Source organism: Rhinolophus sinicus, linkage group LG18 (genome assembly GCF_036562045.2).
Source record: "Rhinolophus sinicus isolate RSC01 linkage group LG18, ASM3656204v1, whole genome shotgun sequence".
Taxonomy (NCBI): Eukaryota; Metazoa; Chordata; class Mammalia; order Chiroptera; family Rhinolophidae; genus Rhinolophus; species Rhinolophus sinicus.
Window position 1 is genome coordinate 15,890,970 of NC_133767.1, and position 21,790 is coordinate 15,912,759.

The 21,790-nt window shown below is 64.0% G+C and overlaps 6 protein-coding genes and 1 long non-coding RNA gene across 19 annotated transcripts; 3 read left to right on the forward strand and 4 right to left on the reverse strand.

The window, feature by feature from the left end:
• Window positions 1–30: 30 nt before the first annotated feature.
• On the reverse strand, window positions 31–450 carry LOC109460632 (uncharacterized). The gene is made up of 2 exons (XR_002139521.2): window positions 312–450; window positions 31–150 (listed from the first exon to the last, which is right to left on the reverse strand). It is a non-coding gene; the product is annotated as an uncharacterized LOC109460632 (long non-coding RNA).
• Window positions 432–5,695, forward strand: WDR24 (WD repeat domain 24). The gene is made up of 8 exons (XM_019756190.2): window positions 432–1,567; window positions 2,653–2,830; window positions 2,979–3,651; window positions 4,201–4,319; window positions 4,397–4,518; window positions 4,616–4,720; window positions 4,819–5,159; window positions 5,278–5,695. The coding sequence occupies exons 1-8, from the start codon at window positions 1,087–1,089 to the stop codon at window positions 5,629–5,631; spliced, it is 2,373 nt and encodes a 790-aa protein (XP_019611749.1). The 5' UTR covers window positions 432–1,086; the 3' UTR covers window positions 5,632–5,695.
• Window positions 5,666–8,700, forward strand: JMJD8 (jumonji domain containing 8). Of its 2 annotated transcripts, none has more exons than XM_074322754.1 (9): window positions 5,666–6,041; window positions 6,118–6,216; window positions 6,437–6,485; window positions 6,562–6,658; window positions 6,741–6,809; window positions 6,905–7,024; window positions 7,117–7,184; window positions 7,263–7,397; window positions 7,471–8,700. In XM_074322754.1, the coding sequence occupies exons 1-9, from the start codon at window positions 5,845–5,847 to the stop codon at window positions 7,549–7,551; spliced, it is 915 nt and encodes a 304-aa protein (XP_074178855.1). In that variant the 5' UTR covers window positions 5,666–5,844; the 3' UTR covers window positions 7,552–8,700. The 2 variants fall into 2 exon arrangements, with proteins under 2 accessions (XP_074178855.1, XP_019611770.2); XM_019756211.2 differs by having other exon boundaries at window positions 5,667–6,044.
• Window positions 7,601–9,992, reverse strand: STUB1 (STIP1 homology and U-box containing protein 1). The gene is made up of 7 exons (XM_019756212.2): window positions 9,696–9,992; window positions 9,010–9,208; window positions 8,757–8,922; window positions 8,465–8,552; window positions 8,258–8,314; window positions 8,052–8,168; window positions 7,601–7,980 (listed from the first exon to the last, which is right to left on the reverse strand). The coding sequence occupies exons 1-7, from the start codon at window positions 9,852–9,854 to the stop codon at window positions 7,855–7,857; spliced, it is 912 nt and encodes a 303-aa protein (XP_019611771.1). The 5' UTR covers window positions 9,855–9,992; the 3' UTR covers window positions 7,601–7,854.
• Window positions 9,993–10,070: 78 nt separating this feature from the next.
• On the forward strand, window positions 10,071–11,609 carry LOC109460613 (uncharacterized). Its single transcript, XM_074322755.1, has 5 exons — window positions 10,071–10,399; window positions 10,472–10,565; window positions 10,762–10,921; window positions 11,099–11,251; window positions 11,374–11,609. The coding sequence occupies exons 1-5, from the start codon at window positions 10,272–10,274 to the stop codon at window positions 11,535–11,537; spliced, it is 699 nt and encodes a 232-aa protein (XP_074178856.1). The 5' UTR covers window positions 10,071–10,271; the 3' UTR covers window positions 11,538–11,609.
• Window positions 11,610–11,796: 187 nt separating this feature from the next.
• Window positions 11,797–14,486, reverse strand: RHBDL1 (rhomboid like 1). 9 transcript variants are annotated; one of them, XM_019756194.2, is made up of 8 exons: window positions 14,221–14,480; window positions 13,639–13,797; window positions 13,206–13,430; window positions 12,992–13,140; window positions 12,758–12,870; window positions 12,585–12,685; window positions 12,449–12,509; window positions 11,797–12,364 (listed from the first exon to the last, which is right to left on the reverse strand). In XM_019756194.2, exons 1-8 carry the CDS (start codon window positions 14,257–14,259, stop codon window positions 12,093–12,095), a joined length of 1,119 nt encoding a protein of 372 aa, XP_019611753.1. In that variant the 5' UTR covers window positions 14,260–14,480; the 3' UTR covers window positions 11,797–12,092. The 9 variants fall into 9 exon arrangements, with proteins under 9 accessions (XP_019611753.1, XP_019611752.1, XP_074178845.1 ...); XM_019756193.2 differs by having other exon boundaries at window positions 13,639–13,800; XM_074322744.1 differs by having other exon boundaries at window positions 12,585–12,870; window positions 14,221–14,484.
• Window positions 14,487–15,961: 1,475 nt separating this feature from the next.
• On the reverse strand, window positions 15,962–21,679 carry RHOT2 (ras homolog family member T2). Of its 4 annotated transcripts, none has more exons than XM_074322748.1 (19): window positions 21,497–21,679; window positions 21,326–21,384; window positions 21,131–21,212; window positions 20,988–21,031; window positions 20,010–20,063; window positions 19,661–19,713; window positions 19,476–19,584; window positions 19,157–19,258; window positions 18,978–19,076; window positions 18,730–18,838; window positions 18,523–18,643; window positions 18,224–18,308; window positions 18,001–18,143; window positions 17,817–17,917; window positions 17,602–17,732; window positions 17,403–17,489; window positions 17,149–17,283; window positions 16,829–17,031; window positions 15,962–16,539 (listed from the first exon to the last, which is right to left on the reverse strand). In XM_074322748.1, the coding sequence occupies exons 1-19, from the start codon at window positions 21,531–21,533 to the stop codon at window positions 16,413–16,415; spliced, it is 1,881 nt and encodes a 626-aa protein (XP_074178849.1). In that variant the 5' UTR covers window positions 21,534–21,679; the 3' UTR covers window positions 15,962–16,412. The 4 variants fall into 4 exon arrangements, with proteins under 4 accessions (XP_074178849.1, XP_074178850.1, XP_074178851.1 ...); XM_074322749.1 differs by having other exon boundaries at window positions 16,825–16,983; window positions 21,497–21,654; XM_074322750.1 differs by having other exon boundaries at window positions 21,326–21,379; window positions 21,497–21,613.
• Window positions 21,680–21,790: the final 111 nt, after the last annotated feature.

Genomic DNA, 21,790 nt, shown 5'->3' on the forward strand with positions numbered 1-21,790 from the left:
GGATGGAGGTGCGCCCGGAGAGGGCAGAGGCCAGGAGTTTGGGATTTATTCACAGCGTGGTGGGGAGCCATGGGGCGCCTTAGTCCGGAGTTCAGATCACGGGGAACTTGGGACCCGGGGAAAGCCGTTAGAAAAACCTGCTCCCGGGGTCTAGAAGAGAGGAAGGAGGTGAAGACGATTGGAGGGATTCGGAACTCGTTTAGGGACGCACAGACTTGCTGACGGACTTCGGGGGAAAGATGAGCACTAGTATTAAAATAATGAGACAAAAGAGACCAACCAACAAGGCGGAACCGAGGGAGGCCCTTTACCTCAGTCCTGAACCAAAACTCCACCTCCACCCGCGCAGCTCCGTGATCCGGAACTTTCGCCGAGAAGCTGACAAGAACACGACCACTTCCGGGGACGGGCGGGAAAGAGAAGGGCTGCTTCCGGCGCGGCGGTTCCGGCCCGCCCCGGCCGGTGAATTTTACTAAATGGTTCGGGAGCTCGCGAAGGAAGAGGCTCGTTCGGCTCCTCTGGCTCTGTTCCCGCTGCCTCCGCAACCTCCACGCGGCCTGTGTCTCCTGCCTCGTGTCCCTCCAGACCCTTCAGGCTCCTTAAGCAGCTCGGTCCTTGAAGTCCCTCTATGTCCCCCGCGCCCCTCTAGCCCTTCTGGCCCATCCCCGGAAGCCCCGGGGCCGACTGTGTGGGTGGTAGTAACCACCTCGCTTCTTTGCGGGGATTCACTGACAGAAGGTCCAGTGACTGCCCAGATCTGACTGTTGGGGGGATGGGAAGGTGACCTGGGCTGGGACTGACCATGTGGAGTCTTCCCCAGAAGTGAGACATTGATGGGACTGACCAGCCCCAGGGCCTCCACGGCGCCTTCTGACCCGCCAGCCAGGGTAATGGAACTTGCCTATCAGACTGATTGATTAACGGTGGACTGCCCTGGACTGGCTCACCAAGACTGACTAGTCCAGGCCTAACCAGTTTTGGGGGGTCCAACCAGGGTAAAGGGTCTGAGCTGGCAGCATCCCCACACACACACCGGCTGAGAAGGCCAGCCAACTTCACTGACCTGTCCCCACCATCTGTGCAGCCATGGAGAAGATGTCTCGCGTGACCACAGCTTTGGGTGGCAGTGCGCTAACAGGCCACACCATGCACTGCCATCTGGACGCACCGGCCAATGCCATCAGTGTGTGCCGAGATGCGGCCCAGGTGGTCGTGGCGGGTCGCAGCATCTTCAAGATCTACGCCATCGAGGAGGAACAGTTTGTGGAGAAGCTGAACCTGCGTGTGGGCCGCAAGCCCTCGCTCAACCTGAGCTGTGCCGATGTTGTCTGGCACCAGATGGACGAGAACCTGCTGGCCACAGCGGCTACCAATGGTGTGGTGGTCACGTGGAACCTGGGCCGGCCGTCCCGCAACAAGCAGGACCAGCTGTTCACAGAGCATAAGCGCACGGTGAACAAAGTCTGCTTCCACCCCTCTGAGGCCCATGTGTTGCTCAGTGGCTCCCAGGATGGCTTCATGAAGTGCTTTGACCTCCGGAAGAAAGACTCTGTCAGCACCTTCTCAGGTGAGGCCCTCAGAGGCAGGTTGGGCAGGTGTGCGCACATCTTTGCAGGCAGCTGGCTTGTCCAGGCAAGCTGAGAAATCGTGCATCAAAGGCACTCAGATATGCTCTCAAAGGGCTTCCTGAAGGTGGGGCCAGCTGAGTGGGCACCGGAAGCATGGGTAGGGGTCAGCAGGGAAGGGACGGGCAGGCCTGGTTGGGGTGTGAGGGGTACTTGGAGTGGGGCAGCACAAATCAAGGCTGGGTATGAGGTGAGGGAGAGGACAGAGCCCGAGGAGGCCACAGCCAACCTGGGTGGTTGAGCAGAGGGTCACCTCGCTGCCTCATCTTCCCTTGCCTCAGAACTCCAGGTTGCCTCATTGTAGGAAGTCCACTGGGACCTCCAGGGTCCTCGGTCCAGGGATGCAGAGGAGGTGGGGTTCACTTATTGGTCCCCCTATGACTCTTTTCCCAGTAGGCCCAGTTCCCTGACAGGCCTTCAGCCAGCTCTCCCTTGTCCACTAACCAACTGAAGCACAGGGTAGAGCCTCAGAGGTCTTAAGAGAATTGGGGGGCCTCCTAAGACAAACCCTGAGCTACCTGTGTTGGGGGAAAGCCGGACCTGCCCTCAAAGGCTCTGGTGTGGCAGTCTATGGGGGTGGACAGGGATCCTCAAGGCCTCCAGTCCTCTGGGGCTGACCCAGAGCTCCAACTCAAGGTAAAGAGGCTGGGTGGACGCTGGGGCACCCTTATCCCTCAGAGACCTCAGGACCCCCCCCCCAGGAGAGTATGGCCCAGTGACGCTCCTGTTCACCCAGTGCTGATCCCCAGTCCTGAAGCTGGGGTACAGTTTTACACAAGGACTGACATCAGACAAGAATCCAGGGAAAATTGAGGTCCAGGAGTTTGTGTCAGAAACCACCCAATGCCTGGTGTCCTGCTCCCTGGCCCAGGCTGTGGTGTCCTCTCCTCGCCCCGTCCCCCCAGGCAGGCCTTGGCGGGGAGGTCCACAACCTCTCTAAGGGCGCCACTCTTGGCCACTTTCCCTCCTGGAGCCCCCTCTGGGCTGCCCCCCTCATCTTCGCCCTCCATTGACGTCCTGCCCACAGGCCAGTCTGAGAGCGTGCGGGACGTCCAGTTCAGCATCCGAGACTACTTCACCTTTGCCTCCACCTTCGAGAATGGCAACGTGCAGCTCTGGGACATTCGGCGGCCTGACCGCTGTGAGAGGATGTTCACAGCCCACAATGGGCCCGTCTTCTGCTGTGACTGGCACCCCGACGACAGGTGTGGGGTGGAGTGGGTACAGGGGCAGTGGGGCAGGGTGGGGGGGCTCACGGAAGGGCTCTCTCATTGCCTCCAGTCCTGTGAGACAGAGAATGGGGAGCCCTCCCACCCCCGGATGGAAACTGAGGACTGCATGGGCCTTCTATAGGGGCTGGCTGGCCACAGGTGGGCGTGACAAGATGGTGAAGGTCTGGGACATGACCACACACCGCGCCAAGGAGGTACACTGTGTGCAAACCATTGCCTCAGTAGCCAGAGTCAAGTGGCGGCCCGAGTGCCGCCACCACCTGGCCACATGCTCCATGATGGTGGACCACAACATCTACGTGTGGGACGTGCGCAGGCCCTTTGTGCCTGCAGCCATGTTTGAGGAGCATCGCGATGTCACAACAGGCATTGCCTGGCGCCATCCGCATGACCCCTCCTTCCTGCTCTCTGGCTCCAAGGACAGCACGCTGTGCCAGCACCTGTTCCGTGATGCCAGCCAGCCCGTTGAGCGTGCCAACCCCGAGGGCCTCTGCTATGGCCTGTTTGGGGACCTGGCCTTTGCTGCCAAGGAGAGCCTAGTGGCCACCGACTCAGGGCGCAAGCCCTATGCTGGTGATCGGCGCCACCCCATCTTCTTCAAGCGCAAGCTGGACCCTGCTGAGCCCTTTGCGGGGCTCGCCTCCAGTGCCCTCAGCGTCTTTGAGATGGAGCCTGGCAGTGGCAGCATGAGCTGGTTTGTGGACACGGCTGAGCGTTATGCCCTGGCTGGCCGGCCACTGGCTGAGCTCTGTGACCACAATGCCAAAGTGGCTCGGGAGCTCGGTCGAAACCAGGTAGGTGGGGCTAGACTGAGGGGGCCCCAGGGGCCATGATCCTGGGGTAGGGGCAGAGGGCTCCAACAACTGTTGCCCCCACACCCTGCCCTGAGTCAGTGCTCAGCTTGGCCACTGCCACCACCAACCCTCACCTGCCCCAATAACTGAGGGTCCCCAGGGCCCCAAAGCAGGGCAAACGCCAGTGCCATCTCGGGGTGCAGGTCTGGGGTGTTGTGGAGCTTAAGCTCCCTCTGGCTCATTCTTGCTTTCAGACTTCCTCAGGCATCTGGCCCTGCAGAGGTCCACACTGCTTCTCTCATCACCTCCCTGGGCCCCAGGCTCATTTCCACATTGGCCGCCTCCCACATCTGCTTCCTTCTGTGCCCTGCAGGATGGGATTTTTGTCTTTCCCATGGGCCTTTGTTTCCTTACATGGGGTGGGCCAGGACATTGGCTCCCTGGGGCAGTTGAACGCTGAGGGTCTGTGGTTCCATCCAGGAAAAGGGGAGGCCTGCATGGGGCACCAGGACCTAGAACTCCCATGAGTGACCAGTGCCCCCCCCCCAGGTGGCACAGACATGGACGATGCTACGGATCATCTACTGCAGCCCTGGCTTGGTGCCCACTACCAACCTCAACCACAGCGTGGGCAAGGGCAGCTCCTGTGGCCTGCCACTCATGAACAGGTAAACCCCTAGCGGTGCTCTCCCCAGAGGGTAGGACTCCTGGAGCTCACCCACCCATAGGCGCTCCCTGCCCCCAGTTTCAACCTGAAGGATATGTCCCAAGGACTGGGCAGTGAGACCCGGCTGGACCGCAGCAAGGGCGACACACGGAGTGACACGGTGCTGCTCGACTCTTCAGCCACGCTCATCACCAATGAAGGTAGGCTGGAGGGAGCACCGGGCGCTGTGTGGGCCTGGGGCATCCCAGAGCAACCCGCCAGTGGAAATCTCTCCTTCCCTCCCTCCCTCTTGGGCAGATAATGAGGAGACTGAGGGCAGCGATGTGCCTGCCGACTACCTGCTGGGCGACGTGGAGGGCGAGGAAGAGGAGTTGTACCTGCTGGACCCAGAACACGCACACAGTGAGTGGGGGCTGGGAGGGCCAGAGGTGGGAGGTGGGGCCAGAGGTGGGAGGTGGGGCCAGAGGCTCAGACCTTGCCTCCCCGCCCCTGCCTTGCAGCTGAGGAGCCTGAATATGTGCTGCCCCAGGAGGCCTTCCCTTTGCGCCACGAGATCGTGGACACCCCACCAGGCCCTGAGCACCTGCAGGACAAGGCCGACTCACCCCACGTGAGCGGGAGCGAGGCAGACGCGGCCTCCCTGGCCCCCGTGGACTCCTCCTTCTCGCTTATCTCTGTCTCACACGCACTCTACGACAGCCGCCTGCCGCCAGACTTCTTCAGTGCCCTGGTGTGTGACATGCTGCGCTTCTATGCCGAGCAGGGCGATGTGCAGATGGCCGTGTCCGTGCTCATCGTCCTGGGCGAACGTGTGCGCAAGGACATTGATGAGCAGACCCAGGTGGGTGACCGGGCCTGGGGGAGGGCATCCTTGCACACCCCACCTGCACCCAGCATGCTGGGGTGCAACCCCCCGGGGTGCCACAACGCTGGCCTCCCTCATCCCCTTTCACCACCAGGAGCACTGGTACACGTCCTACATCGACTTGCTGCAGCGCTTCTGCCTCTGGAACGTGTCCAACCAGGTGGTCAAGCTCAGCACCAGCCGTGCCATCAGCTGCCTCAATCAGGCCTCCACCACCCTGCACGTCAACTGCAGCCATTGCAAGCGGCCGATGAGCAGCCGTGGCTGGGTCTGTGACAGGTGCCACCGCTGCGCCAGCATGTGCGCAGTCTGCCACCACGTGGTCAAAGGTCTGTTCGTGTGGTGCCAGGGCTGCAGTCACGGGGGCCACCTGCAGCACATCATGAAGTGGCTGGAGGGCAGCTCCCACTGCCCTGCCGGCTGCGGCCACTTGTGCGAGTACTCATGACGGCCTGCCCGAGGCAGGAGGGGGACCCGGGTTTGTGAACCAAATAAAGGAAGCGGGAGCCACAGTCTGAGGCTGCCTGTCACCGGTCCGTCGCGCCGGTGGCTGACCTGTTCTTACGCCCCGACGACTCTGGTGGGCGGGTGGCCGTGTCACCAATGGGAGCTGGCAGAAGTCACAAGCGGCTCTCTGCAGCCTTCGCTCTGCCTTCCGGAAATGCCGCCCCTTCCGGGGCGGGCCAAAGGAGGCCGCTTCCGGGAGCCGTCCGGGTGCGCAGGCCGTTGCCACGACGACGGGGATCCGGGTTTGCCTCGCGGCGGCGGACTCATGACTCCAGCGGTGCGGCCGCTCCTGCTGCTCGTGTTCTGGACGCTGGCGGCTCCGGCTCGGCCCGGCTCGGAGGGCGACGGAGGGTGGTGAGCGGCGCCGGGTGGCGGGAGCGGGGCCGCGCTTCCGGGCGGCCCTGACGCTCACCGACTGTGCCTGCAGGCAGCGGCGCGGGCCCGGGACGTCGGCGGCGGTGGAGGAGGAGCAGCGCTGCACCGTGGAGCGTCGGGCCGACCTCACCTACGCCGAGTTCATCCAGCAGTACGTGCTTCCTCCCGCGCTGGCTACACCTCCCACGCCCGAAAACCCGGCCAGGAGCTCCGTCAGCCGAGATCGATGCTGTCTGTCATGCTAATGTCTGCCGGCCGTGCGCGCCCAGGCCTTCCAAGGCCGCCTCCCCATGACCTCGAGCGAACGAGTGGGGGTGGGGGCAGAGGAGGGCGAGGGTCAGACCCGACCGCAACTCTGCCTTTCCTTCCAGCTATGCCTTCTCCCGACCCGTCATCCTGCAGGGGCTCACAGACAACTCGGTGAGTGTTCGCGCCCCTCCTGGCCATCTGTCACCCGTGCTGGCCCGGGCCCTTAGATCTTCTCCCTCCCACGCAGAGGTTCCGGGCTCTGTGCTCCCGCGAAAGGCTGCTGGCCTCGTTTGGGGACAACGTAGTACGACTGAGTACTGCCAACACTTACTCCTACCAGAAAGGTGAGCCGCCCCACCTCAGCCCGCCTGCTTGCCAGCCTCCTGCAGGCAGCACCAGCCAGGCCTGACTGGCCCCTTTCCGCAGTGGACATACCCTTCCAGGAGTATGTGGAGCAGCTGCTGCACCCCCAGGACCCCAACTCCTTGGGCAATGGTGAGCCAGGCCTGGGCGGCAGTGGGCCGGGGAGGGGGTGTTTGGGAGTGCCCAGGTGGCAGGCCCCCACCCCCTCCTGTGTTCCCTGCTGGCAGACACCCTGTACTTCTTCGGGGACAACAACTTCACTGAATGGGCCTCACTCTTCCGCCACTACACCCCACCCACATTTGGTCTGCTGGGTACCACCCCTGCTTACAGCTTTGGGATTGCAGGTGGGTGCCATGCAAGACCAGGGGATCTGGAGGGGTTGGGTGGGGAGTGCAAATTGGTTTTGGTAATCAGTTACTCATAACTGCCCCCACAGGAGCTGGCTCTGGGGTGCCCTTCCACTGGCATGGGCCTGGGTTCTCAGAGGTGATCTACGGCCGCAAGGTCAGCACAAGGTGGTGCCTGAGACTTGGGGCTCACTCACCACAACACAGAGAGTGACCTTGCTGCTTCCACCCCCAGCGCTGGTTCCTCTATCCCCCTGAGAAGACGCCCAAGTTCCATCCCAACAAGACCACATTATCCTGGCTCCGGGACACGTACCCAACCCTGACGCCATCGGCACGGCCCCTGGAATGCACTATCCAGGCTGGTGAGGTCAGTCGCTGGTAGGAGGGGGCTGGGTTGGGCTGAGGGCCCCCAACTAATCCCTGTGCCCTACCCCATCCAGGTGCTATATTTCCCTGACCGATGGTGGCACGCCACACTCAACCTCGACACCAGTGTTTTCATCTCCACCTTCCTCAGCTAGCCAGAGCAGGCAGCTGGCAAGTCCCATCACACACCAGCACACAGCCCTATAACTGCTCACAGGTTTTATTACAGGGACAGTGGTGGCAGCAGCACCCTCAGCCCAAGCCACCCTAGCCTGCTGTTTCTGGCCCAGAAGGGGGACGGGAAGGCTCGTGGCCTAACAGCAGAACTGATGGAAGATGGGGTGGGGACACCCAGAGCAGGGATCCAGGGGCACAAACTATGTACAGGAGCTGGGGGCTATCGCCCCATGGCCCTCCTGGGCCATGGTGTCAGGTAAGGTGGGGCTGGTGGCCCTGCCTCAGTAGTCCTCCACCCAGCCATTCTCGGAGATGAATGCATCGATGACTTCTTTCATGGCCAAGTTGGGAATGAGCTGTTCCTGGGTCAGGGGGCTCCGGGTCACAGGGTCAAAGTGGCCCACGCGCTGCAGTGACAACAGGGTCAGAAGGTGCTTAGAGGGCCCAGGCCCTGCCCCCAGTGCCTGTGAGCCCTCACCTGCAGGTGCTCCTCGATGTCCTTTCGGTCATAGGTGATGCCACTGGGCGTGATGCACGGCTCCCGCATCAGCTCAAAGCTGATCTTTCCACACAGATAGTCAGGGATATCCCGCTTCTGCCTCACACAGGAGCAAGTCAGGGACCAGGAAGTGGACGCTGCTCCAATTCCTGCCGTCCACAGGCCCCAGAGAACAGACCACTCACCTTTCTCTTCTCATCCACTTGAGAAAAGAGCTCATCCATGTCTGCTAAGTACTTGTCCTGCAAAGAGCCAAGCAGCCACGCGTGGGCCAGACACCACATCTGCTTTCCCCAGACAGGCACACACAGACCCCACCGGAGCCAGGGCCACCCTCATGTTACATGCACACAAACACACACAGACCCACATGTGGGCCGGGGCACCCTCACGTGCTTGGCCTCGATGCAGGCCTGTTGGGCCCGGATGTGGCCGTCGTCCTCGTCACCCTCATGGTTCCGCTGACACTCTTCCAACTCCCTGAGGGTGGACCAGGAGCTGGTCAGAGAGAGGTCTGGCTAGGGAAGGTCATATCCCACCGTAACCTTGGGCTTGTTCAGGCCTCATCCCCCCACCGTCTGTCTCCTGTTCACCAGTGATGGCCCTCAATAAATACTTGTGTTCGTGACTCAAGAATGGTGACTTGTGGGGGAGGGGGTCCTTGAGCCTGCCACCACAGCCCACCTCTCCCGCTCAGCCACAATGAGGCGTGTGAGGTAGGAGTGCAGCTCATTCTCCTGGTGGATGCGCCGCTCCTCAATGCTGTTCCAGCGCTTCTTCTTGGCGATGCGCAGAGCGCTGGGAATGTCATCCCCGAAGTTGAGCCGCTGCTCCTTCGCCAGATTGTAGGCTGAGGGAAGAGAGTTCAGCTCATCCGCTGGCCAGTCCACCCGCCTGGCCCCAGGCACCCCCATAACCAGCCAGCCTGGAGGCCCACCTCGCTGCAGGTTGGCAATGGCCTCGTCATAGCTCTCCATCTCCAGCTGGCATTGCCCCAGGAAAAAGTGTGCTTTCACAGACTGTCCGTCCAGCTCCAAGGCACGCCGGCAGTCGGCCAGGGCCTGCTCATGCTGCTGCATCTTCAGGTAGCACAGTGCCCGGTTTGTGTAATACACCGCCACCAGGGGATTCCGGGTCTGGGGACCAGGATCGACCAGTCACCATGAGGGGGTGAACTCAGCCTGCCTCCTCAGTCCTAAGGCCTCTCCTGGCTTGGGGTTCATGGCTGGAAACCTGCTAGTATCTAGGTTTCTCAGCTTCAAAGCTCCTGGATCCTGAGGAATAGCTGGAGGGTGGCGTCTGGTCCCGAGGCCTGCCTGAGCCCACCTTCTTGACTCCAGTAGGTTTTGTAAGGGTAAGTTTCCCAGACCTGTGGAAATCCCTGGCCTCCCGGGCCCTGACGGTCTCAAGCGCCCTGAGGCTTTCACCCACCATAGTTCTCCGGCTATGGGCTCGAGAGCCGCGGCTTTGGCCCCTTTCGAACGAGATCACCATTGAGTCCTCAGACCCCAAACGCCCCTCCCCCGTCCGGGCCCAGACCCTCCGTAGGTCTGGCGGCGGCGGCCAGGCAGGCCCCGCCCCCTCCCCTGGCCCGGGCCCCACCCCCGACGCGGGCACACTCACGATCGCGCGGCCATAGCAGGCCGCCGCCTCCGGATACTTGCGGCCCACGAAGAGCCGGTTGCCTTGCTCCTTGAGCTCCTGCGCGCTAGGGCTCTTCTCGGGGCTTCCACTGGCGGCGCCCAGTCGCGCGCCACCCTCCTTCTCCTCCTTGCCTTTCATGGCGCCGCGCGGCACGGCCTGGGCTCCGCTCCCAGGCTCCGCGCCCGGCCCGCCCTGTGCCCGCAGCCCGAGCCCGCGATCCGCTCGGGCCCGGTCCAGCGATCCGCCACCGGAACTTCCGGCCGCGCGGGGCGGGGCGGAGCGAGCGGGGCGGACGGACACGCGCGAGTGGGAGGGACTTCGCGTGCGCCCGACGCTCTGTGGGGGGGGCCAGCGGAAGCGTGCGCTCGGGGAGACGCGACCCACGACGTCGGAAGTCTGGAGAAGAGCCGAGAGCTGCCCCAGGTGGCTCCGCCCCTCGCACTCGGAGCTGGTCCTTCCAGAAGTCGGTCCGACTCACGCCTCGCGGTCCGCCACGCCCATCAGAGGCCCCGTCCCGCGACCGGTCCCGCCCCCTCCGAGACCCGGCCCTTGAACATGGCGGTCGCCTGCGGGCTGTGGGGCTGTGAGGACCCGAGCCGCTGGGCCGCCATCCTGGCGCTCCACGGGGAGGTGCTGCGGGCGCGCGCGGGCCCCCAGGGGCAACTGGAAGCCCTGGATCGATGGTAGGGCGATGGGGGCATCGGTAGGGCGGGCGACCCCCGTTGCCCGGACTCCCCGTCACCGCCTTTTCTCAGGTATCGAGAGGATTTGCCCAAGGCCATTGAGGGCCGCGCGGAGAAGCACGTGACACGAGAAGAACTAGAGCGGCTGCTGGCGTGGAAGCTGGCGGTGAGGGGCTTCCACGTGGGCGGTGGACCAGCGGTGGGCGGGCCCGCCTCCTGGGGGCGGGGCTCCATCTGGGGGTGGCCCCTCGCGGCGTGGGGCGCAGCTCCCTCCAGGAGGCGTGTCCTCATGCTGTGGGGCGGGGTCCCCCTGGAGAGGCCCTCCACCAGTGACCACCCCACCCAATACGACTCGGCCACAGAGGGGCCGCTTCCGTCCTCGCCTGCAGCAGCTGGTGGCCACCAACCCCCCGGAGCAGGTGGTGCAGCGTTCGGCTGCTGCCTTCCGCCTCCTTCCAGACATGCAGGCAGCAATCACAGAACTGTGCGCCCTCCGGGGCGTGGGCCCCGCCACGGCCTCTGGTTAGTTGGGAGAGCTGGTCACACCTGCAGGGTCGCGGGCGGGACCTGGCCTGCTAGTGTCTGAGATACAGACCGATGCCGACGCCTATGACGCAGAGGGTCTCTGGGAATGACAGTCCACACCGAGGTTATTCTGAGTCTGGTGGGGTCTGAGTGCTGGCCCTTCACTGCCCCCAGCGGTCCTGGCTGTTGGAGCTCCTGAGGTGGCAGCCTTCATGTCCGATGAGGCAGTGGCTGCAGTGCCCGGCCTGCCAGCCCTGCAGTACACTCTCAAGCATTACCTGCTGTACCTGGGCCCGGTGCAGGAGCGTGCCAGAGCCCTGAGCCGAGGTGAGGGGACTATTGGTGGGCTAGCAGGGTATCCAGGACTCCAGTCAGGGTGGAGTGTGCAGAGCTGTTCCGAAGGGCAGGGTGGCCCGTGCCCTGAGCCCTGAGCCTCTGTGCCTCCCTAGGTAGTAACTCAGGGTTGTGGACCCCTCACCATGTGGAGACAGCATTGTGGACCTGGGCTGTGGGGCAGAAGCTGTGCCCATACCTGCTGCCTGACCTCAGCCCCAGCCTGGGCACCCCTGAGGATACCAGGCCAGCCAAGAAGCTCAGGACCCAGGCCGACTGAACTTGGCTGTGGCCCAGGGCTTGTTCACCTGCCGTGTGATTGTGGCAGCTCAATAAATCCTTACTGAACTCACTCCTGACTGTGAGGTCCACAGTCTCTCCCGCCAGCGGTTCCCACCTCCCATACAAACACACCTTATACTAGGTGCAGAGGAGCAAGGGGGAATCCAGGCCATCCACACGGAGGAAAGAGCCCTCACAGTTTGCTCGAGTAAGGGGGGAGGCCAGGCCAGCCTCCAGAGCCCTGTACAGCCACCTGGTGCTGTGTAAAATATTTATTCATTCTCCAAAAAGGCTCAGACTGCAAGTCCTGGGGGGAGGCCGGGACAAGGTCTCCTCTGGGGCCACCCTTGGGACCTCGACCGCCCAGCCTGGCCCAGCAGTCCTACCCGCCCCAGGCCTGGGAGGGGGGCCAGGGCTGGTGTAAGGCTTCGCCTGGACTCAGTGGGCCACAGGGGCCACCAGTCCTCACAGGGGAGAAGCAGCCTCGAGACGTACATTCACAGAGGGCGGACATGCAGGCCACCCCCTGGCCCATGTGGCCCCTGGGAGCTTGTCAGGGTGGCGGGGGAATGTGGGCACCCAACAGGTCATAAGCGAAGATGTTCCAGAAGATGGCAAAGAGCAGGAAGGTGCCGTAGGCAAGCAGCACCACCCACCAACCGCACTGGTCCCGCAGGCGCTCCTCGTAGCTGCGCAGGATGGTCAGGCCCATGCTGACCCCCACCACCGCACCAGCCAGGTGTGCCATGAAGCTGGGCTGTGGGCCGGAGGCAGGCAGTGGCGGGGAGAAGCGCAGCCACACAGCCCGGCCTACCTCGGAGCTCACTGCAGAGGAAAGTGGCAGGTGGGAGGGGCCCTTGCCAGGGGCTCAGCGCCCCCTCCCAACCCTCCCCCAGGTCCCCTACTTACTGCACACCAGAGCCAGCACCATCCTTAGCAGCTTGTAGGGACACCTCATCCCAGCCCAGTTCTGATGGAGCATGAGACAGGCTGTGAGCGAAGCCACGGGGGCCCCTCCCCCACCCCACCCTGGCTGTCCCGTTACCATGACAACGTTGGCCAGGTGTGCAGAGCACAGGGCGTAGACCCCGCCAGAGCCCCCCACCACGGGGGCCCGCATGTCAGTAATGGAGACGGTCAGGGAGCCTGTGTGGAGCAAGGGAACACCGTGAGGGTGAGGCCCACAGTGAGGTGGCCCTGGGGCACCACCTGCCTCACCTGCCAGCACGCCAGCCAGGTAGAGCAGACTGATGCGGAGCAAGCCGTGCACCATCTCCAGGGGCACCCCGATCATCAGCTGCAGGAGAGCATTGAACCCCAGCTGCTCCAGCCTGGCCGTGTGGGGGCAAACAGGTATGGGGGTGGGATCAACCATCAGGCCCCCAGCTCCAGCTGCAGAGGGCTGAACCCCCCTGATTCAGCCAGGGGTGCTGGCAGTGGGCCCCCACTCACCCGACGTGCATGAACATGTAGGTGAGGAAGCGCCAGGCCCGAGCTCGGTGGCCGGGGTGGTACACGAGGGGGCTCTTCATGTACTCGGGGTGGTAGGTCTGCAGCACCCACTTGTTGAGGCGTGCCCCATAGCACAGGAACACGATGATCTGGGAGAAATGGGCGTTAGGGCCGGGCCAGGCCAGGGAGACAGGTGCCAGATGGGCAGGCTCACCTGGGCAAGGGTGACAGAGGCCATGAACACAGGGGGCGGGCAGCTGCGGTGCCGGTAGAAATACCAGTGGCGGTCCACCTCGCGGGGCAAGATCTCGTAGGCCACGTAGCGCACGAACCGCTTGTAGACACCCAGGCCCGGCTCATCCAGCAGCCCATCCCGGGGCAGCGCCCGCTGTCCATTGGCGATGGCCCGCTTGAAGCTGCTTGAGCGTTTGCTGCTGATCTGGGGGGGTGGGGCCTAAGCATGGGACATGGTGCTCCCCCCATGGCCTCCATGCCCACCTGGTCCACCCGGCTCCTCACAGGGTCTAAGGCCCTGCCCCAGTGGGAAGGGCAGAGAAGGGCCACCTGCCCACCCAACTCCAGCCAGGGCACTGTACTGGCCAAGGCCTGGGCCCCCGCCCCTGCTGCCCACCCACTGTGGCACTGACCAGGTCCACCAGCTCCTGGTAGCAGACCTGGCCCCGGTCGTTGCTCTGGGCCAGGGCCACCAGCATGTCCAGCTTGGCTGGGTCCAGGGGCAGCTCATGGCTATGCACCAGGCCAGTGAAGGTGTCCGCACCGATGAAGCCTGTGTTCTCAGGGTCCAGCTGCTGGGGTGGGGTGGGGCCGCCGGCCAAGGCCTGAGGGTGGGCCCAGCCCACAGACCAAAGGGCTGGGCCAGGCCAGCTGGGAGAGGCAGTCTCCCAACACCCTTGGGCCAGGCCCCTGTGCCCACATGGTCCCAGGAGCTGCCAGGGCACTGGTGCCTGGTTGCCAGGCCTCCAGGGGTCTCCCCACCTCATTTTCGCCCTGCTCATCCTGGAAGGGTAGAGCCAAGATCTGAGGACAATTACCCTCCCTTCCCCCTCCCCAGGCGTCCTGGTCTGGCTGGCCCTTTCCTGGGGTGTCAGGCAGGGGGCCAAGGTCGTGCAGGAAGGGACTTGGGGGAGTGGGGGCTGGAACTCTGCGAGCTCAGCCCAACGATGGAGGGCCGCGGCGGGGGCGGTGCCGGCACCCCCTTCCCCACGCACCTGTTCCTGGATAAGCTGCAGCAGCGAGCTCCTGTCCATAGAGCCAGGCCGGGCCGGGGGCCGGGGTCGGCGGCCGTGGCCGGGAGGGGCTGCTCTGCGGAGGACTCCGCTCCGCCCCGGCCCGTGTGCTCCGCCCGCTCCGCCCGGCGCCGCGTCACGGAGCTGCCCGCCCCGCCGCTGCTGCCGCCACGCGCGGCCAGAACACGCGCGCGCCCTGCACGAGTACGCGCTCCCGGGCTGGAATGGCCCCAGCCAGCGCCCTGGAACACCCGCCCCCTCACCGCGTGCCGGTTTCCCCCACCCCACCCCCGGCGCTGGCAGAGCTCTCTGCTCCTCCAGGGAGGGCAGCAGCTGGCAAACTGAGTCACAGGAGGCACCTAAGCCCCTCTCGCACCCACCTCTGCCCAGGGTTGGAGCCTCAGCGCCCACACCACCTCCTTGGGTAAGCCTTCTGTGAGCACCCCCCTGCCTGTGAACACCGGGCCAGGGGCTTCCTGAAGGCTCCCACCTGCTAGATATGCTGGGCCTCAGCTGGGCAGGAAGGTGCCAGGTCCCACCGGTGGGCGCTGAAGCCAACAGGGCACCTAGTAAGGGCCGGGGAGGCTCCAGCACCTGCCCCTGCTCAGTCCACCAAACCCCAGCACATACCAAGGGGGTGGAAGCCTGACTGCCCCTGCAGCCATGATGCTGGACAGTGACGGTGGGCACTGGGGGAGGGGGGAGCAAGCAGACCCATGCACGGACAAGGCTGCAGCTTAGATAAGCAGGGGCCCTATTTCCTGGGGAGGGCAGGTAGACCCCTCCAACAAGGTGACTGACTAGGGATCTGATACCATAGCAACCCCGCCAAGGGCCACTCAGAACCCTGATGCCATGGAGCCATTAATACTGGCAGCTGGGCCTCAGGAGGATAGAGGCTGGAAATAGCATCCTGCCCTGCCCTCCAGCAGGTGAGAACCGCACCACAGCAGTGGGCCAGTGGAGCTGGGGAGCTGGCTAGGATAGTGGGTGTGCAACTTCACGAGTCTGAGCCTGGACCCTCCTGGGTCAGGCCTGAGCATCCCTGTGCGGCAGGCAACTCCCCCTACCTCCTAGGAACAGCATGTCAGGGCTCCAGGAGGGGCCCTGGCCTGGAAGGGGCTGCCATGCACAGAATGACTGATGGCAGGAGGGAACCGGTCTGGGTGGCCAGGGTCTGCCACCCAGCCTCACCACGGAGTATTTCTGCTCCAAGTCCTGGAACACATGTCAAATAAGCACCTGGGACAGGTGTTGAAGCTTCACCCCAAGTCAGGCCCCCCTCCTCACCAAGAAAGGCTTGCTGTCTCCCTTCCCTCAGGCTGGGGCCTCTGGCTCTCCCCCGCCCAGTGGGAGGGACAGACCTCCGGTCTGGGTGAGAACAGGACAGCTCCACCACACCAGGGGCCTCCCTGCTCACCAGAAGCAGGGCATTTTGACACACCCCAGTCCCATCTCAGAATTCCAGGTCCTCCCCACAGCTCAGCCCAGCTGATAGGATGGATGCTGAGATCAGGGGAGGAGGCAGGCGTCAGGCTCTCTCAGGAAAGCACGGACCTCGATGCAATGGTTCCCAGGCCGCAGCGGGGCCATAACTGGACCTCACACAGGCCTGAGTGAGGCCTCAGGCCTGGAGGGGAGGCGTGGGAGTCAGGAGTGAAGTGTCCAGCCCACACCAAGACAAAAAACATCATTCAATAAGAGCCATCTTCAGAAAGTAGGGTCCGAGATGAAAAAGATTGAAGTTTAATCAGGAACCTCACCTCACGTCTTCCATGAGGTGCAGGTCTGGCCCAGTCTCCCAACGAGGAGAGGGCACACAATGGTCCAGACACTTCCTGGCCCCACCCCCACACTTTGGCCCAAAGCTCTGTCCTCTGACTTCCTTCGTACCCACCGGCTACCTGAGACCAGGAAGGGGTGGAGCCCTGAGAATTCAGGTCTGGGGTCACTGGCTTCCTCACCCATGCCCCGTAGTCCCTCCAACATCATGATGACCACACGTGGGTAATGCTGGGCAGGACATGGAGGTGGGGTGGGGCCTGGGGGCCCACCCAGGGCTGGGCAGTGGGCAGGCTGTCCTCAGAAGCAGTTTCGACAGATGGAAGCCCACCAAGCAGTGGCCCACACTGGCACCCTGGGGCCCTGAGATCAGACTGCAGAGCCCGGGGGCCTCATCGGCTCTTCACCAGGACCCTGTAGAGTGAGAAGCTGAGGACGGCGGCAACTGCGGCCCCAACAGCCCCCAGTGTCACCCGGAGCCAGAAGGAGGTGGTGGTCAGCTCCCCATGGACCAGGTGTCTGCAAGAAAGAGGAGCTGGCTGGAGACCCTCGGGGTACTGCCCAGATGCCTGCTGCTCTACCTCCCACCCCAACCCCCATCTCCTGGAAAATCACAGAACCCCACACGGCTGCCCAGTGTCCAGCACAGCAGTGGGGAGACCAGGCCCTGGAGGGCCCCGCCAGGGCCTCAGCACCAGACCAAATCTCCTGACACCACAGCTGTCCCACTGTCTTGGTGACAGGGACTGTTGGTACCCTGGGATGGGGACAGGCCTCCCACCACAGGGGCTGTGGCGCTGGTACCCACGGGAAGGTGGCCATGGTGGCAAGTCGGGTGAAGACAGCTGTGCTGGGCTCTGCTGGGCCGGCGCAGGAGAATGGGGTGGGGGCAGGCAGCCGGTGCCTGCGGCAGAACTCAGCTGGGGACAGGCCAGGCAGCGCGACACCTTCAGGCAGGTCAGCCTTGGAGGAGACGAAGAGGCAGGGGGTCTGCCCGTCCATGTAATGGCGCTGAGTGGGGAGGGGCCACGTGAGGGTACAGTCCTCGGGCGGACACAGGGAAGGTGCTAGGGGACCATCACCCATGGCCGTGTTGCCCACAGGACCCCGGGGAAGGTGGGGGCTTGCCTTGTAGATGCTGGCGCAGAATGCAAAGGACCGGGGGTCACTGCCATCAAATATCAAGCAGGCGACGTCACAGGTGACGTCACAGGCGGCGTCGGGCGCAGTGGCCAGTAGGCTGTCTGCATCCACCTCACATAGCTGGACAGAAGGTGGCCTCAGGGCGGGCAGGGGGCTCAGTCCCCCAGGCTGCTCTGGGACAGCAGTGCCTAGCATGCAGCTGGGGTCTACTGCGGGGACCCCCAACCCCCAGCACTCACTATTAGGTACTTCTCTTGCCCGTTGACCTGCACCGTGTTGATGGTGTAGACGGCAGGCTCCTGGCAGGGCTCCCTGGTGTCCTGGTGCTGAAGAGGGAGGTGCCTGAAGCTGGCTGGCCTTGGTGCCCCCCAGAACCCCTACCCCTGGGAAGCCCGGGGAGCTGGGTGTCGTCATCTGGCAGCACATGACAATACTCACCCCCAGGGCACGGCCAAGGAAGGCCTGCAGGAAGGAAGACTTGCCCACTCCTCGGGCCCCCACCACTTTGCACAGGAGAACGTTCCTTTGCGTCTGTCCCTTTTCCTGGTCCAGCGTCTTCTCACGGGTGACTGTGGGAAGATGGCAAGGACAAGTGAGAGTGAGGGGCTGCCAGGGTGGGGCTGAGCCAGGCCAGTGCGAGGGCAGGGGCCCACCTGTGATGGCGTGGGCCTGCGAATCCTGCTTGCAGAGGATGGGGTAGCCCAGGTAGCCAAGGTGTTCGAGACAGCGTTGGACGTCCAGGTAGGTCACCAGGCTGGGGCAGAAGTCGGGGGGGGGAGGGCATCAGGGAAGGGCGGTGGTATCTGGCGGGTGGGGGCAGGTGGGGGCTGTGCTTACGTCCACTGGCAGAGGTACCCGTGCAGGGACAGCCGGCCTGCTTCGGTGCGGACCGTGTACAGGAGCTGGGGGCCCCAGGGGGCAGCTGGGAACACGCTGAAGAGGCCCTGCAGCTCTGCCGGCGAGAGGGCGCCATCACGGTCCTGCAGGCAGAGGGGCTGCGGTGACACGGGCTGGGAGGCCAGGCCAGGCGGAAAGCACAGCAGGGTCACAGCACCCTCACCTGGTCGTGTTTCTCAAACACCTTCTGCACAAACTGGTAGCCGAAGTGGTTAAGCTCCGTGCTGCAGCCGGGGGGCACGTGGAGCCTGTAAGGTTGTGGGTTCCCGCCGTGCTCAGCAACCTCCCGTCTGTGCAGTTGGACGGAAGCTGGGAGGTTCCTGCACCACCCCCTCCCTTGGCCGAGAGCCATGGCAGAGCAGCAGGGCACCGCCAACAGGCCATCCTGGCAGCACTCTGCCTGAGCAAGGGCTCCAACCGCAGCCCGGCCCCCTCTGACACTGAGCGCCCCCCACTACTCACGGAGGGAAGAGATAGTCAGTGGACAGCTCGAGCGCGTCACCGTAGCCGAAGCGTCGCAGGATGGTCCATGTGGTCTCATGGCGGCCGCGCTGGATGAACAGGGTGTTCAGGAAGAGGAAGCCTGTTTGGGAAGGGGCAGAGGAGGGGGTACTGGGTACTGCCCAGCCCCCCACCACCCCAGGGGACAGGCAGGGTGCCGGGCCTCACCATCCAGGGTTAGCCGGTCGTCCCGCACGCCTCCGGCCACATTTTTGCGCACCACCATCTTCACGTCGTCCAGGGCCTGGGGGGCCAGGGGGTGCCCAAAACAGGATTTCTGCCGCCGAGAGAAAGTTGCCGTTCGTCAGCTAGCCACCGCAGCAACTGCTCCACTTGACCATTAATGGCGGCTGAGGCGTGGACCCGGCTGCAGCCCGGGAGGAATGGCACCCCCAGGAGGTAGACGGGGGCCCCACCTGGAAAGCGTTGAGCTCCTCGTCACTGAGCGCCTGGTCCAGATCCTGGTCTGAGAGCCTGAAGATTCGCGTGAGGGCCTGGGAGCACGCAGGCCTCAGCTGTGGGGACAGACGGCTCAGTTTGATGCCCCCCCACAATGCCCACCAGCTGGCCAGCCCAACCAGCACCCGCTGCCCACCTGCTTGGTCTCGGGGTCATAGAGCGGGGCTGTGGGGTGCAGCACGGCCTTCTGTGCGTAGTAGAACAGCTCTGAGATGTTCCTCAGGTTCTTGGCCGAGCACTGGGAGCCATGACGACAGACTCAGACGCTGCCCGATGCCAGGCGACCCAAAGGGGCCCCGACAAAGTGCAGGCACAGATGGTCAGCAGCTCCCACCCCAGAAACTGGACCCCACCTGCCCCGAGGTCCCCGGCCACCAGCACAGGAGAGTCTGCTGCAGGGCCTGGCCCCTGCCCCCCCTCTTCTCCACCCCAGTGCCCCCTGCCAGCCGGCTCACCTCCACACAGGTCTCAATCTCAGGGAACTGGCTCATGATGGGCAGGACAGCCTCCATGGAGCTCCCTGGCCGCAAGTCCGACTTGTTGCCCACTAGAATGATTGGGACCCTGGGGGGAGGCCCACGGTTACCAGGGATGGGGGAGCTGGTGGAGGCCAGACCCCCCCCTGGGCCCTGCCCATTACCTGGGCCCCCTCTCGGTCCCTCCATTCACCAGTGGGATCCATTTGGTTCGGATCTGAAAGGCAAGACCCAGTGTGGGATGAGGGGGCCACCTAGCCCACGGCTTCCACCTGAAACTCCAGCTTAGCTTGAGGGAGATGGAGGGGGGGAGTCAAGGCCCACGGAGGGCCAGTCACAGCCACTGGGAACAAGGCCAGTGGGAGAGAGCTGCTGGCAAGTGCAACCTCATCTGATCCAGCCAGAGGTGAGTCGCCCCAGAGCTGCATCAGCTAAGCGTCCATGCACAGGATGAGCCATGACCGAGCTGGGCGCCAGTGGCAGGGACCTGGGATGAATGGGGAGCTCCCTTACCTTCTCGATGGTGGCCTCCTCAGACACGTCATACACCACACACACCACATTTGCCTGTGAGGGGCAGAGTGTGGCACAGCATTACCCAAGGCTTTCTGCCCAAGCCACCCTCGCCCTCAGACATGGCTCAGAGACCCAGGAAGCCATCTTCCCCGGTGCCACTCAGCCTGTGCTCCATGGCCAGCCATGTCACTGGGTCTGGTGGTCAGCTGCTCAAACCTCAGACCAGCCCTTCCATGCTCACTTCCAGGCCCCAGCACTGCAGCTCTGGTCAGTCCCCTGAAGGACCCAGGAAAGACACAGCCACCCCCAAAACCTGGCACCCCAGCCCTGGCCGTGGCCCTTCACTCCTGTATCACTGTGGGCAGAAGTGACGATGAGCTCAACAGCATAGGGGTGGTGACGACGAGGCTGCCCCTGAGTAGTTGTGGCCTGTACTCTTGCCCAGTGGTGCGCCCAGGACACAGAAGTACAGGGGGAGAGGGCAAAGTGCAGGAGCAGCTTCCCCCCAAGAGCTTGGCTCAGGCACACGTTCTCCTGGATAACAGGTGAACAGAGGGCTGTGTAGCCTGCAGCCCTGGTCATGGCACCCACCTTGGCCCAAAGGCCCAGGGTGGTGGAGTGCACTACAGGGTGGGGGGATAGGCGGCCAGGGCACAAAGCTAGTTAAGGGGTCATTTTGGAGGACACTGAGGTCTGTACCCCAATATCCACTGTAAGAGTGAATGCTGGCTGTGGAGAGCCAGGGGGCTGACCAGCCATGTGGGTAGGAGGAAAGGGTGGTCACTTTTCTCCCCTGCTCTAACCAGGGTGCATCACAGGAACCCCAACCACTGAGTGCTTAGAGGTCACGGAGGAATTCGCGAGGCCAGGACTCCCTGAGCATGTAATCCAATCCCTCAGAGAGAAAAGCCGATCAGGATTAGGCAGGCGCAGGCCCCCAGGGCCTGAGCACTGAGCCCCCACAACACACTGTACCTTGTGAATTTCATCCTGGAGCTCCTCCACCGTCTGTTCAGCTTCTGGACGGAAGACGAGATCACACTACATACCTCCGGGGAAAAGGCACCTGGGCAGAACCCCGGGGTGGGGTGGGATGCGGCGGAGCGGGGCGGCTCTACCTGAGGAGTCCACGATGTGAGTGGGCACCTTCTCTGGGGTGACGTCTGCGGGAATGGTGATCTCTTCTGCCCGGGGCGGGACCTAGAACAGACCAGCCGTGCAGGAGGCGCGGTGACGGAGGGAGACCTGCCCTGGGGCCTCAGTCCCCACCTAGGAGCAGCCGCCGGAGGGGTGCTCAGCACGACTGCTCTCACCTCCTCCGGGAACTCCTCGCCCACCAGCGACAGGATCAGCGACGTCTTCCCCACCTGGGCTGCGCAGGGAGGCGCGGTCAGTGCGGCGGCCAAGGTCGCGGCGCCCCCGCTCCGGACAAGTCCGGCCTCGACCCCGCGCCCCCGACTCCCGCCCTCGGCCCGGGCGCCTACCCTCGCCCAGCAGCAGAATGCGCACGTCCCGCTTCATGGCGGCGGCTGCCCGGAGCTGCAGCCCGACCCCGGCGCACACCGGCCCGGACCCCAGCCCCGACCCCGACCCCGACCCCGGCCCCAGCCCCGGCCCCGGCCCCGACCCCAGCCCGCGCCGGGCCCTCTTGCCCACGCTCTCCCAGAGCCCGCACTTCCGGCCCCCGCCCGCGCAGCCGCACTAGCGAGCCGGGCGGGCCAGAGCGGTCCGGTTGCGTGGCGGCGCCGCCGCGTGATCGCGCCGGGCACTGCAGGTGC

Bases quoted from the DNA above. Each gene is read 5' to 3' on its own strand.
- JMJD8 (XM_019756211.2), top strand. From the start codon at position 5,845: ATGCCGCCCCTTCCGGGGCGGGCCAAAGGAGGCCGCTTCCGGGAGCCG. The intron at 6,217-6,436 runs GTACGTGCTTCC...CTTTCCTTCCAG, and splicing joins TACGCCGAGTTCATCCAGCA to CTATGCCTTCTCCCGACCCG. The intron at 7,185-7,262 runs GTCAGCACAAGG...TTCCACCCCCAG, and splicing joins AGGTGATCTACGGCCGCAAG to CGCTGGTTCCTCTATCCCCC.
- WDR24 (XM_019756190.2), top strand. From the start codon at position 1,087: ATGGAGAAGATGTCTCGCGTGACCACAGCTTTGGGTGGCAGTGCGCTA. The intron at 2,831-2,978 runs GTGTGGGGTGGA...GGCCTTCTATAG, and splicing joins GACTGGCACCCCGACGACAG to GGGCTGGCTGGCCACAGGTG. The intron at 4,320-4,396 runs GTAAACCCCTAG...CCCTGCCCCCAG, and splicing joins GGCCTGCCACTCATGAACAG to TTTCAACCTGAAGGATATGT.
- LOC109460613 (XM_074322755.1), top strand. From the start codon at position 10,272: ATGGCGGTCGCCTGCGGGCTGTGGGGCTGTGAGGACCCGAGCCGCTGG. The intron at 10,400-10,471 runs GTAGGGCGATGG...GCCTTTTCTCAG, and splicing joins CTGGAAGCCCTGGATCGATG to GTATCGAGAGGATTTGCCCA. The intron at 10,922-11,098 runs GTTAGTTGGGAG...CACTGCCCCCAG, and splicing joins GGGCCCCGCCACGGCCTCTG to CGGTCCTGGCTGTTGGAGCT.
- RHBDL1 (XM_074322741.1), bottom strand. From the start codon at position 14,259: ATGGACAGGAGCTCGCTGCTGCAGCTTATCCAGGAACAGGTGCGTGGG. The intron at 13,431-13,638 runs GTCAGTGCCACA...CCACCCCCCCAG, and splicing joins ACCAGGAGCTGGTGGACCTG to ATCAGCAGCAAACGCTCAAG. The intron at 12,510-12,584 runs GTAACGGGACAG...ATGCTCCATCAG, and splicing joins ACCTGGCCAACGTTGTCATG to AACTGGGCTGGGATGAGGTG.
- RHOT2 (XM_074322747.1), bottom strand. From the start codon at position 21,533: ATGAAGCGGGACGTGCGCATTCTGCTGCTGGGCGAGG. The intron at 21,032-21,130 runs GTAGAGCCGCCC...TCTTCCGTCCAG, and splicing joins TCACATCGTGGACTCCTCAG to AAGCTGAACAGACGGTGGAG. The intron at 20,064-20,987 runs GTACAGTGTGTT...TGCCCCTCACAG, and splicing joins TCCAGGATGAAATTCACAAG to GCAAATGTGGTGTGTGTGGT.
- STUB1 (XM_019756212.2), bottom strand. From the start codon at position 9,854: ATGAAAGGCAAGGAGGAGAAGGAGGGTGGCGCGCGACTGGGCGCCGCC. The intron at 9,209-9,695 runs GTGAGTGTGCCC...CCTGGTCCCCAG, and splicing joins CCTGCTATGGCCGCGCGATC to ACCCGGAATCCCCTGGTGGC. The intron at 8,169-8,257 runs GTGAGTGGTCTG...TGTGTGAGGCAG, and splicing joins AAGTGGATGAGAAGAGAAAG to AAGCGGGATATCCCTGACTA.